Source organism: Mesocricetus auratus, unplaced genomic scaffold, assembly GCF_017639785.1.
Source record: "Mesocricetus auratus isolate SY011 unplaced genomic scaffold, BCM_Maur_2.0 Super-Scaffold_100013, whole genome shotgun sequence".
Taxonomy (NCBI): Eukaryota; Metazoa; Chordata; class Mammalia; order Rodentia; family Cricetidae; genus Mesocricetus; species Mesocricetus auratus.
In genome coordinates, this window is record NW_024429196.1 from 29,356,403 (window position 1) to 29,373,185 (window position 16,783).

The window sequence follows — 16,783 nt, forward strand, 5'->3', positions numbered from 1 at the left end:
TCTGGAGATCGGCAGTGGCTTAAAAACTCCTAGGTGATGGATGCCAATGGCGATCATCTGAAAACTACTCATGTCTTAATAATTAGCCCCACTATGTTAACATGGGACAGCCCATCAGTCATCATACTTTGCTGACATTATAACTGCAGCCTTTAACCTCTCTAACCTTTTTTGTTTACATTTTTAAATTAATACATTGTAATTTCATTTTACATTCCAACCACAATTCTCCCTCCCACTCCTCCTCTAAGCCCCTCTCACATCCCCCCCAGTACACCCCCCATCCACTCCTCCCAACAAGTGAGGGCTCCCATGAGGAGTCAACAAGTTTGGCATATTAAATTGGGGCAGGACCAAGCCCCTCTCCACTGCATTAAGGCCCAGCATGGCATCCCATCACAGAGAATGGGCTCTAACAAGCTGGCTCATGCACCAGGGATAGATCCTGGTTCTTCTGTCAGGGGCCCCTCAGATAGTTCAAATTTCACAACTGTCTCTCACATATGGAGGGCCCCTTTCAAATATCATCTAAACTAGAACTGGAATGACCCTGCGCAGATCTGATACTAGAAGGCCTTGGGCACTGCTTGGCCTGACTTGAGGCTAACATGGTAAATTCTTTGGGTGATGCCATGTGCTTTTACCTACCAGTCATCGACATCAGAAAACTGCTAGCCAGCAAAGATTTCAAATACTTAGAATGATGTACATGGGCATGATACGGATATATCTGCTGATGGTTTCTGTAAGAACTTACCCTTTAGCATATGAGCCGCTCTCCACCCATCTCTCCTGTACTGATTCCCTGTCCTCCCCACAGTGACTGCTGACCTTACTTCCCTGTTTTTGGTCTCCAGCTGTGCCAGAGGGAGACTGGAGAGGTCTAGCTACTGTCATTTTGTGCATGTCTTCTCACATGATGCCACTTTCCTGTTTATACCATGAACCCTAAGTGACAAAGACCCACTATGTCTTACTCATGTGTCACTCCTCAGCGTGAAAACCATGTGGACAGTGACAAAATAATGAAAGAGATAACGGAAACAGACAGTAGGAGAATGTTTAGAAATGACAGTACTGAAGCTAGACTTCACAGTGGCATGCCAATGGGCAATGCCTATTTAATTGAAACCTTGTAATAAAAGTTTAAATACATAAAATGATTTTTTTATCAAAAGGACTTTCCCCACTCCCTGACCTGATGCATATGGAGGACAGGCAAGTGGGAACTGGCTATCTGTAAGGAACGGAGAAATGGCAGGTCCAACGCTAGCTGGTATCTTCTTCTTCAAAAATGCTCTGTGATTGAACTCAGTCTCCCATGAGCAGGGACGCAGCCCAGAACGCTCTTTCAGCACGTGGAGTCACGGCTCAGAAGACAAGGAAGAGCAGGGCCTCATGCCTGGGTAGCACTATGTCTTCCACAGTACGTTCCATGGCACGCACCTGCTCTGGGGAAGCAGTCAGGAATGCCAAAGGCCCGATCCGCTGCTCTGCACATGAATGGCAGAGGTAGCCACCCTTGTTTTCTTTTCTGTTGCTCTACAGGGATGGATAAGAAAAAGAGGTAAGGGGGCAATCTAAGGACAAGAATTTTCCACCAAAAAGTACTGAATTACTGTCCCAGCTGCCAATGTTCTGATATGCGAAGGCTGTGATGTTTTTACTCCTGTGTAGACACACAAAGATAATTCCAACACAGCGCTATCATCCAGATTCAATTATATGAAAAGTTCTTTCCAGGAGAAACCACAATTATCCAGTCAAGAGATAAAGATCTAGGGACTGGGGCTACTGCTGAGTGCTACAATACATAATTAGCATGTTCAACCCCATGGGTTCAATCTCTAGCAACAAAGAATTAAGAATGTGACAAAGAACCAACAAACTCAACCAGGCCCTCCAGGCAAATAGCTCTCCTCTGAAGTGTCTGGGCTCAACTGCACCTCTCTGACGGAAAGGCTTAGCACACCCAGGCAGTATCATTCAACTTGAGTTCCATCTCTGACAAAGAGGCAGACCTCACTTCTGCCATGCTTCCATATCAAAGCTCTTACGCAAGCATTATACAGATTTCTCTATACCTTCCTCACCCAGAACCTAGATAGGCACAAAACCCATAAGCAATAAAATGAATCAACCCTACAGACAGTGAACGCACATAAGTGATAGGCAGTTTCTTCAGGGTAAGGATGGTGTCCACAGGGATGGTGTTGTTGCACTGTCCCACACAGCAGTGGACTACTCCTGTTTTCAAGACGTTACTTGTCAGCTCTGCTTGCAAGAAATACTCCTGCCAAGGAGAAAGACAGAAAGAGATGAATGGTAATACTGCTGCCTTCTACTTGGAAACTCCAACAGCCAAGGACCTGCTACATCCTTTGGTCACATCCAGAAGCAGAGAGTCACTGTCTTATTTCCTGTTCGTTTATTTATTTATTTATTGGTTTTTCAAGACAGGGTTTCTCTGTATAGCTTTGGAGCCTGTCCTGGAACTCACTCTATAGACCAGGCTATCCTCAAACTCACTGAGATCTGCCTTCCTGTCTCCTGAGTGCTGGGATTAAAGGCCTATACTACCATTTTCCTCATTTTCTAATGTTCCCAACTCTAATATATTGCAAAGAAAGAACACTCAAGACAGTTCAATTGACTTTTAGGTAAAAATGTTAGATTAAAAAAAAACCAACAGATTGGTAAATGTGAAAAAGTACCATTTACAATGACATTTCAGCTGCAATACTAAATAATAATTATTGTTGTTGTTGATATCATCATTATCACTATGCAGTCCAGGATGGACTGAACACTCAATCCTCCTGTCTCTCCCTTCCGAGAACTAACTCTGCAGTCACACTTACCATGCTTGACCCAAAGAATCAATGCATTGATTACACACCAGGTGAAAGAAACTCAGACTGTAAGAAGCAGCTGCCCCCGTGGGCACAGCTCAGTGACAGCACTGTCCTTTCAAGTGCAAGGTCTGGTTCAACACTCAGCAGTAAAGTCCAAACCAACGCAATACTTTCCTGCATAGCTGACTCCCCAGCTGCTGGCTGCCTAGCAAGGAAGGTTCCTGCAACTTGTTTGTTTGTGGTGACATTTTGTTTGTGATCTAACAAATAAAGCTTGCCTGAAGATCAGAGTGCAAAGCTAGCCACACTAGTCAGCCATACAGGCAGTGGTAGCACACACCTTTAATCCCAGAAGCCACACAGTTAGCCATAGAGGTCAGGAGGTGGTGCACACCTTTAACACGAGCACTAGAGAGGAATATAAGATGGGAGCAGATAGGAGTCAGTCAGTCTGCAGCCATGCTAAGGACAGGATTGCCCCTTTTGGTCTGAGCCTTGGTATCGGTAAGATCTATCTGCGTCTGCCTCCCAAGTACTGGGATTAAAGATGTGGGCCACTATGCCCAGCTTCTTGAAGCTTGTTTACCTGAATCTATTTCATATTGTCTTATAGAGAGGAAACACCACAGCACACTCTGGTATCAGTGCCTGGTACACATCAAGCAAGTACCCAAACAGAACGACCTCAACTATAGAGACCTCAACTACAGGTACCACTGGGTCAACTATAGAGACCTCAACTATAGATACCACTGGGTCAAGGCCCTTCAACTCAGGTTGTGTGCTCCTGAGGAATTCTACACAATCTGACTTCACACTTACTAGATAACAACTAGCTACTTACTGAAGTTTTTACTATCTGTGACCATTTTGATTCATTTGGTTCTCTCCCTTGCAGGACTTTCCCATGTTACAGAAAATAGAAGATACATAAGCACTATGATAGTCTTGACTGTCAGGCTGACTGGATAGAGAATCCCCTAGAAACTGGTGATGTTTGACTTTTGGCGTGTTTGTGAGGTAATTCTAGAGACAGTCAGAGGCATTACTGAGGGTGGTGAAAAGTGGGAGGTGAGGACCAGCTGAAGCCAACAGGTCATGTCAGGTGCTTGGCCTTGCCCTGACCTTTTGCTGTACAGTTCCTTTTCTGCTACCTCACGGCACGGTATGAGCCCCTCTGCTGTACCACACCTTCCCCACTGTGATGAGCCCTCTGAACTGTAAGCCAAAACATGACTACCTTTCTTTGATTACTTTATTTCAAGTATTTCATTAAAGCAACACTAAAACTGACACAAACACTCAAGTTCCAGTTGAGTGCTAGCAAATGACAACAGAAAATCCTTGAAGCTATAGATTCTTGTTAAGTCCTTTTCACCATCACCACCAAGCTACTTTCCCAGAGCAGCAGCACAAATTCCCCATGTCCTTCCAACTTATAACAAAATAGTTTCAAGTCTACACACATCCAAGAACAAAGGGCACATTACTGATAGCATCTGCTTACACTTTCGGCTCTCTTCTAAGCTATTCATTCCTCCCAGGCCCAGGTCTCTTAGGCACTGAGCCTTCCGCAGCCCCCTAACCCCAGCAGTGAGGGGTCCCATGCCCTCTTCTGAGCCTTCTGCAATCCTCTAACCCCAGCAGTGAGGGGTCCCATGCCCTCTTCTGACCTCAGCACATGCACAGGCACCTGGAGCCCCACATGCACGCACACACACTAATGCACACAGATACAAATAAAGCTTCCCTAAAAAGCACTCAGAGCCAAGTTTATTTAAAGAACTGTGTAACAGGGACTACTTGCAGATGAGATTGCTACTCTACTCCGCTTCCTTGTAGGATACTGGTTTAGAGATCTAAACTGCAGTCAGCAAAGTACAGATGGGCCAAATCCAGACCCCAGACCCGATTTGTAAATCAAGGTCACGAGAACACAGACACATTCATATCCAGGACTGCTCTCATGGCACACAGTAAGTCTAGATTACTCCTCAGAGAAATGTGACCAGCAAAGCATAACATATTTACTATCTGATACTTAATAGAAGAAGTACCCGGGTGATCCAGGTGCCATTGGAGATGTGAATTAAGAAAAAAGGCTTGGGTTCTAAGCTCTGATGAGAGACGGTCATATGCAGTGAGAGACAAGTCAAGACCAGTTGTCAGAAATATGTAGCTGATTTCAAACTCTACAGACTATCTCAGAGGCTTAAAGGAAAACTGCTAATGAGGAATAGAAGGTAAAAGTCTGATTAAAATTGGCCCTGTGCCAAAGGCTTTCGCACACCTGTTTTGCTGCTATTTACGACAGGGTCTCACTATGTTCCCTCTTAGTGAGAAGTGTCTTCCCACGTCAGCTTCCGAGTACAGGAACTGCAGCCACACATCACTATGTCCAGCATAATATTCTGCTGTGATGTCACATAAAAGATTTACTTGCAAAGGCTCTCCTTTTAAAGCTCTGACATTATCAGTCTCCAAACACATGAAAAGAATTCCTTTTCATGTAATTTTTGTCTACCTCTTAATCTAGATGTAGCTTACGGGGGCAGGAATTTATCTTAAGCATCAATGTAATTCTAGTACCTAGAAAGTGATTGGCACATATGAGAGACACAGCCAATATTCAAGAATGAGTATCAAGGGTCTCTTCTCCCACTTCTTAAGAAAATAGGGGACACTGAATGTCCCCACTAAAATCTGGTGACTGTCTCATCTAACTGCTGCGGATGCTCAAAACTTCAAGTAGCAATGTTTAAACTCTAGAGCACCAACTATGTTGTGTCCTTGAGAAAAGATGAGGTACAGGGAAATGGCCTTTCTGTAGTCTTACACTGTGGAACAGATAGGTGTCCCAGCTAGGTTTATGTTAATTTGACACAACCTAGAGTCATTTTAAAAGACAGACCTCCATTGAGAACATGCTTCCACTAGGTGGGCTTTTGGTACATTTGATAACTGATGTGCGAAGGCACAGTTCACTGTGGGTGATACCACTCCTGGGAATAGTTCTGGGCGCTCTAAGCAGGCTCAGGAAGCCATGTGGAGGAAAGCAGAAAGCAGTCCTCCTCCATGGCCTCTGCATCAGCTCCTGCCTCCATGTTCCTGTCCTGACGTCCCTCAGGGATGGACTGTGATGTGGAAGTAAAAGCTGAAACAAACCTGTTCCACCCCACACTGCTTTTGGTTACAGTGTTTCGTCACAGCAACAGAAGGCCTGACTAAGACAGTAAAGAAGAAAGCACTTCCATTTACAGCTTAGATTTCTGGCTTGAGCAACCTTGGTTCAGAGAAAGATGCACATTAGTGACTGTTCACAAGAAGTCTAGGTTGGTAAGACTGAACTGTTTATACTTCTGCCTGTGAAAAGCAGGGCAGAGACAGCGATAAGGCATGAGTGGAGAGCAAGCTGTCTGTGGAGGGTAAAGGTTGAGAACTGCAATTAAAGACCCAATAGGAAGGAATGAGCCCACTTTCTTGCATCTCCACAGGGAAATTGGCCCAGATACCTAGAGACTCACGTCCCCAGAAGGATAAATTCCTCTGGAAAAGTCTATTGCTAGAAGCAGCTGCCACTTCAAAAGGAAGAAGGTAGTTACAAAATACAAACTTGCCAGGAAACGTGCACTGGCTGAGCAAATGCAGAATTAAGAAATATATGAAAATCACTGACATTTTAAACAGACCTATGCAGTCTGGCACAAACTCACTCCCTCAGTTCACTGGTCAGAATACTACCTGCTCTAGTGACCTCATCTCTGCACTTACGAGCCCACCCAGAACCCTTCTGTAAGGCCTCTCAAGGCCTAACGTTGATCCCTCAAATCACATGTGGCTCGCACTAGGAAAGTAACTCCTGTTACCCAGCACTCTTACCCCAGCCAGAGTCAGGATGTTCTCTAGTGATTTGGTCATTATGAGCCGCTTCTTGGCACGAGTGACAGCAACATACAGCAAATTCCATTCATCCTCAGAAAATGACTCTTAAAAAAGGAAAACAAACAATTCAAAAGACTGTCTGCAAAAACTCACTTTCTCATCCAAATACTTACAACTCCTCGCTAATTTCCTTATACGTCTCTCAACATTTTCTAGCTATATCTACAAAATTTTCATACAAATACCAACTGAAAAAACTAAAAAAAAAACTTCAATAACTAATTATATAAAAAATCTACTTCTTGTGGCTGGGCATTGGTGGCAGGGGCAGGAGAATCTCTGTAAGTTCGAGGCCAGCCTGATCTACAGAGCGAGTTCCAGGACAGCCTCCAAAACAATACAGAGAAACCCTGTCTCACAAAACAAAAACAAACAAACAAACAAACAAAAAACCCTACATCTTTTTAGTCTTGCTACACAGGACTATGTTAACTAACTACTCAACATCTGGAATGAACCTAGTGGATACTAATACGTGCAAAGGACCCAGTGGATACTAATGTGTGCAAAGGACCCAGTGGATACTAACGTGTGCAAAGGACCCAGTGGATACTAACGTGTGTAATGGACCCAGTGGATACTAATGTGTTCTGCCCCACTTTCTTTTGTCTGTGATGCAGAGGATAAGACTTTGGTTCACAGAGGGTAAGTCATTCACAAATTAGTCTACCACTAATTAAGGGGTAGAACTAAACTGAGGTCTATGCTCCTCCCACTTTCCTACAGTTTCCATCTAGATTAGTTCACTCTAGTATGGAACTACCTCACATCATCACAGGAAAGACGACACATTTCTAAGTCCACCCTCACACCTATTGTCTCCCAGTCTCATTACCTAGCAAACTAGATCAGTCAATCTATGCACAGACTAGAAGCAAGTGAGTTGTATGTACAATCGAAATGAATGGACTCTTCTGAATGAATGGGTATGCAATGTATATGTCATGTTGTAAAAGAGCAGGTGTCCAAAAAAGTATGCAAACATTGAGAGCTTTTTTGGTTCAGAAACTTCAAATGCTTTTTTTATTCTGAGATTTAAAGTCCAAGCAAAAGTACTGCTGTACAGACTTTACCAATGAATCTCGAGAATCCACTTATAAAGTAGCAATTGATAAACAGACACCCTGGGGATTGGGATACAGCACCTGAACACACAGGACTCTTTTCAACTTCTAGTACTACAAATAATAACAAACACAAAATTTTTTTCTTGCCAGGTGGTGGTGGTGCATGCCTTTAGCCCCAGCACTTGGGAGGCAGAGGCAGGTGGATCTCTGTGAGTTCAAGGTCACCCTGCAGCCTGGTCTACAGAGTGAGTTCCAGGACAGCAAAAGCTACACAGAGAAGCACTGTCTCAAAAAAAAAAAAAAAAGAAAAGAAAAGAAAAGAAAAGAAAGAAAAAAATTATATGAATATATGTATGTATATATGTATACATATATATGCCTCTCAAGTGCTGGGGCTAAAGGCATGCGCCACCACCACCTGGCAAGGGGTGTGTGTGTGTGTGTATACACATTTTTTCTTGGTGAATAAGTAAACTGATGTTTGGAAGTTTGCATGAGGCTGGGACACCTAGTGTCTGATAATGCAAAGCCCAAAGCTGATGGGCAGTTGTGTTCACAGGGATGTCATTACTCGATACCCTATCAGCCACCTGAGAAAAAAACTTCTCTAAAACCACAGTATTAAAAATCAGAAGTTTAGGACTAGGTGTGACTTTTTGTTCTAGAACAGGAGGCCATCCCATTCCATCCAAACCAAAGCAGTCAACTCCAGTTACAAACTAGGAGGATCCCCAGGAGCTGTGTCCCAACCCAGTGTTCTTACCAACTCTGAAGTGAGGAAGCTGGGCAAGATTATGCCGGGCACAAGGCACTTTCACGAAATCATCCAAGACATGCACAGTGTCAAACTCTAAGCCTTTGGCTTTGTGTACAGTGCCCAGAATATACTCTAGAATAGAAATGTGGCAAGTTAGACAGGGGCCCCACAGGGAAAGAAACAAGAGGCAAAACACCCTTATACGTGTGTCCATGCATAGGAAAAGGTCACAGGCAGAAAAGAAGGGCCAAGAAAGCAAAAGAGTTAAGTCACAGGAATACCTCAAAGGGTCCCTCCCAAGAGGCCAAAGTGACTTACTTGACCGTGTCCCACACTCACTTTAGACATGGAGGGACAGAGGCCCTGAAGGCAGTTTTGCAGCTTGCCCAAAGTTACCCATGGTAGAGCTAGGTCTAGAAAACCCTATTCCAGTGGCTTGAACAGAGATAATGAGATCCTGTGGGAAAACAACTGCTCTGTTTCTATAGTTATTCATTATTTAACACGGTGCTTGGGATCAACACCTGGGCCTTGTCCCTTTTCTCTTAATGAGCATAGCCACTGGTAGTCACAGATGCAGACATACGTCAAGGGACCATCTGCTTCTCCTCTCGAAGGGAAGGCAACAGCAGCTTTCCTTACCTGCAAAATCCAAATCTTCTATGTGGCATCTCTCTATTCTTTCTACCAGTTCTGGAATCCTGATATTGTATTTTTCCACTACTGCGATTTTTGCTTCCAGCTCCTTGTCCTCAGCAGCAGTCACGTACCTCTTGAAGCCACTAAAGCCTTCTTTGTGCACCCATCTTCTGATGAACCTGTCTTTAATGATGAGGTTTCCTAAGGAGGAGACACATCCAGGTGAGAATGCGACGTTGTCCAACACAGTGTAGCAGCTGTGTCTAACCAACAACACAATGGATGGCCAGAGCTGGGAGACCCAGGTTTCAGTCCTGACTGAACCACTAACTCCCAGTTAGTACAGTGACCTTGCAATCTCTAACTGAGCATCATAACCAACATGCTCAAGAACCTCATCTACTTCAGAGATTTGAAACAGTATAATCCAAGGAGGAAAAGTACCACAGAAACACTAGAGGTTTCCATTTGAGGCCCACAGAAATAATGGGGGTTCAGCTGCCCAGGCAGGCAGGAGAAGGTGGTTTATTGCACCAACATTGGCAATAAGTAGTGAAAAGGATCTGGAAAAACATGCCAGTAGTTCTAACAACAGGCCCCAGGCATTCCCTCCAGGAAGAAGAGCAAACCCAGCTCCTCAGAGGAAGAGGAAGAACCCTGACTCAGGAGCAGCCTCACTCCCAACCCTGGCTGAGTACTGGTTTCCACACTCTAAGGCCAAGCAGTACTCACGTTTCCTCCGTTCTTCCTCTGGCTGAAGAAGGGTCCAAATGTCAATGATTCTGTCCAATCCAAATGATTTAATCCCCTGAAAAATGTTTCAGTCGAATTTTTGTTTTGTTTTGCTTTTTATTAAAACAAAACAAATCCACAGATGGGATCTTGAAATGAGATGGTTTCTTAGACACAGATCACAAATAATATCAAAGCATACACAGAAAACAGAAAGTACTGAGCTACCACCTCAAAATTCACCTGTGCTTTAGAAAGGAAAGCCCCACTACATACAGCTTTGTCATCAATAAAAAGGTAAGTTCAGTTAGCCTTCCATAAATACACAACGGCTAGAACATGGACACAAATGATAACTGAACACAGCTAGCAAGCAAGATGCTCACCACTGTTTCTTATGATAGACAACTAGAGGGTGCCTGCTGGTCCAGGTATTCTGTAATCTAAAACCCACTCTTGGAGGAAAGGGCCTGGCTGTGCCATGAGTTTCGCCTGTTCTACCTGAGAAGTACCTGATGAGTAAGTACTGTTTGCGACTCCAGCACTCGTAGGGAACCAGGCCTAGCACAGGGGCAGCCATGACAAGGACTCCATCTCTAACAAGTTCCCATCCTTTGGTGAAGGTCACATATATAACACTGATAGTGTACATTGACTTATACCAAGTGCATGGTTTAGCACTATAACACACGTCACAGGTAGAAGTGAATGCAGAAGGAGAACAATACACTTCATATCCAACACAGATGAATATTCCAAAATTACTGTCTTCTTCCAATAATGAGAATGGCTATAACTACTAGATGAAATATTGGAGACATCAATACAATGATCAAATAAGCTGTGGTATGCTGAGTTAAAAAAAAAAACAAGAGTTCTTTTAAGTATACCCTTAACAGCAATTATGTAAAAATATGAATTTATAAGGACAAAGGCAAAAATTATCAAAAATGAGACTTTTAGGAAATACTGGAATTATATGTGTTTTTTTTTCCTTTTGGTGCCAAAATGTCTATATTTATTCTGAAACAAAAAGAAAGAGATATTTTATAATTTAATATTTTACTGAGTATCCAACACATAGTAGACCCTCAAAAATATTTTTCCATAAATACCCTTTATTCATATAGCTTCAAAGTTAAATATGCCACAAACATGTTATTTAATTTCCTCTGTCCATGAAACAGGCAAAAGCATGGCACTGCTGTATGTTTGAGTGACCTGCCCTCAGTCACAGAAGTTAATGACAGAGCCAGAGTGAGAGCCCAGGTGTTCAACTCTACCTTCTATCAGGGAACTGGTGCTCCCCAATGTCATGCATTTAACTGTGCTTCCACTAATGGTTAACATGCAGTCAGAAGCCCCAGAGTCAGGAACCTTACTTTACAGTCAAATGTAAAAAGAGAACTCATTCACTGACTGGGGCTAACTCCGCACAACTCTTTCACAAGCACAATCTGAGTGTCCAGTCAGAGTGAGGCCCAAGGAGAAGAATCCAAAACCCAAGTGCTTTCCTGCACAAAATCCTAGCACTTTCCTGGTCTGCTATCTGTACTGTTTCTATACCTGAAGTAGTCAACAACTCACTCTTACCCCGATCAAATGTATCCTTGAAGGTGATTCTCCTTCTGTTACCCGTACAGCCTCATCAAACACATTGGCATTGGTCCTGGACAGCAGAGCCACTTGTCCCTTTACATCACCTCTGATGCCACCTGGAGGAGAAAGCACAAACTCCATGCAAATCAACCTGTGGAGCACAATTAACTTTGACTTAAAAACAAACAAACTAACAAACAAATAAAAATAGAAAGCCTTACTCTGATGGTTCCCTCCAACCAATGTCTTTTTCCTGACTCTCTTGCAGACATCCAAGATGGTAGCTCCCACATAAGCTATTTCCACACCAAATCTAAAACTCTGTTGGAAAAACAATATAACAAATGTAGTTAACAACCTGCTCAGAGATAAGTGAGCTCATTTCTGTCACTGCCAAGGCCTAACTCACTCTACATAGGAAAGGGATACTGAACTTCACTAAAATAAAATCACTTAGACACAAGATTGAAAAATTACTGTTTCCATTAACAGCAGCATTTTCTCCTTTTAAAGATTTATTTTTACTATTTTTAATTAGGTATATGTGTATCTGGGGGGGGGTATGTGTATGTTAATGCAGTGTTGTCCACAGAAGCCAAAAGCAATAGATCCTTCTGGGGATGGTGGTACAGGCGGTTGTTACTTAACATGGGTGCTAGGAACCAAACTGGAGTTCTTTGCAAGACCATTAAGCACTCCTAACCTCTGCGCCATCTTTCTAGCCTCTATCACCGGGGTATCACACACACAATCTTACCACTGTCTCCAGCTCCACTTGGCCCTCAAACTTCTAGCCTCACATATTCGCTTCTCATCTCACACTTAAACAATTCTGTCTCTCTCTGCCAGAGTTTAACAGTTTCCAGACACTTAAATGAGCTGTTCTCTTGCTATGAAAGGAGAAGCATAATACGTATAGAGAAACAAATGCTCCACTCCCAGGATCCTCCACTAACTAGACAGCCTGTTTCAGCACACAGACTACTTGATCACTACTTTTAAAAACTATCAATATGTCATCAAAACCAAGGTTAAGGCTGATAAAATGTCACTTTGAAGAAAACTAGAAGCAGGCATGACTGTCCATAATGTATAATCCTAAAGCAGCAAAAACTTTAAAAAAATGAATGAACCATGGACTTCAGCTAAATACTATACTGGTTTGTTATTTATAAAAAATATGTCTTCCACAGTGCTGGCACATTAAAAAAACTAAGAGGGGAAACAGAACGCTTGCTTAGGTGCTCTAGGGCCTGAGAAGCAGCACAAATTCTTACCTGTGTGAGATAAAAGACGTGGGTGTGGGGGACTGTGAACAAAGCATTCACTGCCCCTCGGAAGGTATAGATTTGTTGGTGGGGGTCCCCGACAAAGATCTTCCCACATGGCTGAGACAGAACTATGTTCATGATAGCTGCAACCAGTAAGAGGAAAAGTGAGAATTCTGAAGGGCAACATCCACACAGCAAAAAGAAAGCATATTTAAGAAAGAAAACAAACCAAAACTAAACCAGCCCAAGACAAGCAACAGTTTTCTTTTCATACTGGGCAGGCATTCAATAAAAGGGCACAATTTTATCTTGAGCACAGTATCTGGTAGGTGAATTGATTGTTAGAAAATATATAGACAAATGTAATTTCTATTCTAATAATATAACACCTCCAAATTACCTAGAGAGTCAAATTTTTAATACTGTCTGTTCTCTAATGGTCATGCAACACAAAATTTCACTGTAAATGGACTACCTTTTCTCACCCAGCACGAGGCTAGATGCCTGTATTCTGATGAAATAGTCACCAAGAACAACTTCAGTAACATAAGGAGGTGTGGGCAACAGACAACTGTGAAAATCTTAGGTCTAATTTCTGAAAGACTGAGAATCATTTGCTCCTTTTCTTTATTATAAATAAGAATAACCAATTTATTCCATGTATGTGTCTTCTTACATAATCATGATGCTGTTTCTATGTATTTGAGACTACTGATGTCCTGAATAGTTTATCACCTGGGGTACAGTCCTGGGCCTCATCCACAAAGATGGCGTCAAAAGAGGCAAGCAAAGGCTTGCTCAGCTGCCAGAGTTTCAAATAGCCTAGAAGAGAGTAGGAACCAAGAATCACAATTTGTAGGCAAAGCAGTTCCATCTAATAGACACCAGTGTTAGGAAAGCTGCCTACCATCATGTGTCATTTGGTATGCCTCTTCTTTGCATTCCCCCAGCTTCCGCATGTTGTCCCAAAGTCGGCTTGCTTCATGGACACCGTTCTAAAAAGTAAGTAACACAGGAACCCAAAGTTTAAGACTCTGGAAGAGACAGTACCCTGAAATCACACTTCTGCTTCCACACAGTGCAGTGGGAGTAAAGATATCATCCCATCCTTCCAGGGCTCTGTAGAGTTTTAACACTGAGATCGCAAGTGCTCAGAGAGATAGCAAGGCTGGGGCCACAGCACAGCAAAGATCAAAGACCTCAACAACTGATGAACCACAAAGATTTAACTGTTTTTGTAGAGTTGTACTAACAATTCAGTAAAAAAAAATCTAGCCAGGCATTGGCAGTGCACACCTTTAATCCCAGCACTCGGGAGTCAGAGGCAGGCAGATCTCTGTGAGTTCGAGGCCAGCCTGGTCTACAGAGTGAGTTCCAGGACAGCCTCCAAAACAATACAGAGAAACCCTGTCTTGAAAAAAATCCAATAAATAAATAAATAAATGATCTATTAGGGAACAGATTTTTCACAAGAAAAATGTGTGTAGAGCCATAATGAGGGTGGGGTGGCGGGGATCATCCCAATTGCTGAGCTCTTAAAACTATGGGCAAGTCCTCCATGTCTGTTCTTACCCGGTATATGGGAAAACTTTGGAGAGTGATAAAACATACACTTTTCTGTGATCCTAGCACTAGGGAAACTGACACAGGAGAATCTTGAGTTTGAGGTTAGCCTGGGTCACAGAGACCCCCCCCCAAAATAGAGACAAATAAAACCCAGTAGGACTACTATGAGAGTTAAGGGAGATGCCTGTGAGTGTTCCTTACAGAAGAGGCCATGTGATTCCCACTTGTCATGAAGGCTTTGTCTCACCTGTCCATTTTCACCTTTCTACAAGTGGTTCTGAAAAAATGAAAGACAAATATACTCTGAATATACTGGGCACTTACCAGCTTCTCACTCTGCTCAACCATGACTCTCTGTCCTTGGCTATTCTTGCACCAAATGGGCACATGATCGATAGTCAACTCTTCGTCAGCTGATGCAAAGAAGTTCTCTAAAGTCTTACACACTAACTTGGCCCTTATGAATCCACCTTTCCCTTCTGCAAGGACAGAGTTAACCATGAAGGGCGTTAACTTGAAAAGATTCAACTTCTTCTTCAGCTGGTACCTGTAATGCACACCACAGTGAATGACATTGGGCTTCACAGGCATTGTGGTATTTACTGTATCCCCAGTTCTCGTCAAGGTAATTCCAGGTTTTAAAAACCACATCTGCACTGAGGCTTAAACTTATGAACTCTCAAATGACAACCCAGAGAGTAGTATGAATCAGCTCACAGCAGCTGCTACTGGTTTTGGTGTGGATCGTGCTCCAAATCGTCCCTCCCCAACCCAATAAGATACCCATGGTTCCTTAAGCCTTCACTGTCCACAAAGCCTCAGCTGTATGAGGGTTTCCCCATTCATCCTCCCCAGGAATACCTACAACGCTTCAGAATTTCTGACATATTGAACTTCAATTCCCCAATTCCAGAGAAACACAAGTCCCTTCTTAGTGAGATAGCTATTTGTAAACAAAGCATTTTTAGGGTGTAAAAGTATGGTCATCAAAGCTCTTTTTCTATCTCTTGCTTTTACATGGCGAGAACAGCATGACATTTTTCTTAATATTGTAGAGTATGATCATAACGACCATTACAGGAATACAGTAGCCACGTGAAATGACACCAGCACTTGTGATGCTCACTTTCGCCCGACGTGACTATAGGCCATGGAGTGGAAGGTTTTGCAGATGACATTGCTGGGGAAGACAAGCTCTGCCTGCTTTGCAATGCTCTTGTTGAATGTGACATATAGAAACCTGCTCTGAGACCACTTCTCAGCATACTTGACCAGGGTAGAAGTTTTCCCGGTGCCTGTGGAAGCCAAGAGGAAAGAATGTGACTCTCTGACTAAGAAAATCATTCACCAGGATCCCCGCTCAGGTCTTTCTCAGGCTTATCCTTCCTCTGACTTGAGACTGACATCAACATTGATAAAAGAGGTGCCATGAAAGGAGTAGGAGATCTCACATAAGATTAAGGTACCTGGGGTCTTGGCAGGAGCCAAACAGGAAAGGGAGGAAAGGCCAAGCTGCCTGATCTTCCTGACTTGCTATGTGGGTTTGAGAGAACAAAGGTCCCCAGGAGCAAGAACTCAGTAACAGCTGGCTGTTATTGCACTAGTCATTCTTGTCTCTGAAGTAAGAACACGCACAGGGGACTCAAGGATACCTCCGATCTACTATGAACTTCACCTGTTCTACCTTCCTACCACTCATCCAACTTATTCAGCTAATCAATCTGTATTTCATTAAACAAATATTTACTGAGTACTTATTGTGTGGTCACCTATGTGCCAAGCACTGAGAAATAATAAAAAGATTATAATCTAGTTAGAAATGAACAGCAACACAGGGTGAAACGAGATAACAAAATGAGAATATAAAGTAGCACAGGGTAGGAAAAAGAGAACTAGAAACAAAAACGGTCTCCTCTGTGAGGTGAGACTGAGAACATGACTCCTTCTTCCCAGTCTAATAAGGCTGCTCTGAAGATGCTCATGGACCAAGCAGATACACTTACAGAATAATGCATATGCTCACTACTTTCAATGTTTGGTAATGAGGTATGATCAATTAGCAAATTAGTTACATTGAGTTCAGCAATCAGGTATCTGGAATTCAAATGACTAACAAAGGCCTTCATCAGGAAGAGACAGAAATGATGAGAGTCAACACATCACAACAGCAACAGAAGAGAAATGGAGTGGGAAGGGTAAAGAAGGGAGGGAATGAAGGCATCCTAGAGAGACAGAGTTCAACTGATTCTGGCTCTGCCACTTGCTTATTTAAACTAAAGTAAGTCTCTCTAAACTTCAGTGTCTCCATAAAACAAGGTAATCTAACCAACCTCACAGAATGCTGCTGGACTAGCA

General features: G+C 42.9%; 1 protein-coding gene across 2 annotated transcripts in view; it reads right to left on the reverse strand.

Moving 5' to 3' along the window:
* Nucleotides 1-1,089: 1,089 nt before the first annotated feature.
* Nucleotides 1,090-16,783, reverse strand: part of Fbh1 (F-box DNA helicase 1) — a 35,861-nt gene continuing 20,167 nt past the window's right edge. For both annotated transcript variants that reach the window (XM_040755542.1, XM_040755543.1), the window contains exons 9-21: nucleotides 15,555-15,723; nucleotides 14,753-14,975; nucleotides 13,770-13,857; nucleotides 13,598-13,684; nucleotides 12,869-13,005; nucleotides 11,813-11,912; nucleotides 11,586-11,707; nucleotides 9,993-10,068; nucleotides 9,264-9,461; nucleotides 8,628-8,753; nucleotides 6,735-6,841; nucleotides 2,162-2,293; nucleotides 1,090-1,542 (exon numbers count right to left, since the gene is read on the reverse strand). In XM_040755542.1, the coding sequence (XP_040611476.1) occupies nucleotides 1,372-1,542; nucleotides 2,162-2,293; nucleotides 6,735-6,841; nucleotides 8,628-8,753; nucleotides 9,264-9,461; nucleotides 9,993-10,068; nucleotides 11,586-11,707; nucleotides 11,813-11,912; nucleotides 12,869-13,005; nucleotides 13,598-13,684; nucleotides 13,770-13,857; nucleotides 14,753-14,975; nucleotides 15,555-15,723 (1,736 nt within the window). In that variant the 3' untranslated portion in view covers nucleotides 1,090-1,371. The remainder of the gene's footprint in view (nucleotides 1,543-2,161; nucleotides 2,294-6,734; nucleotides 6,842-8,627; nucleotides 8,754-9,263; nucleotides 9,462-9,992; nucleotides 10,069-11,585; nucleotides 11,708-11,812; nucleotides 11,913-12,868; nucleotides 13,006-13,597; nucleotides 13,685-13,769; nucleotides 13,858-14,752; nucleotides 14,976-15,554; nucleotides 15,724-16,783) is intronic.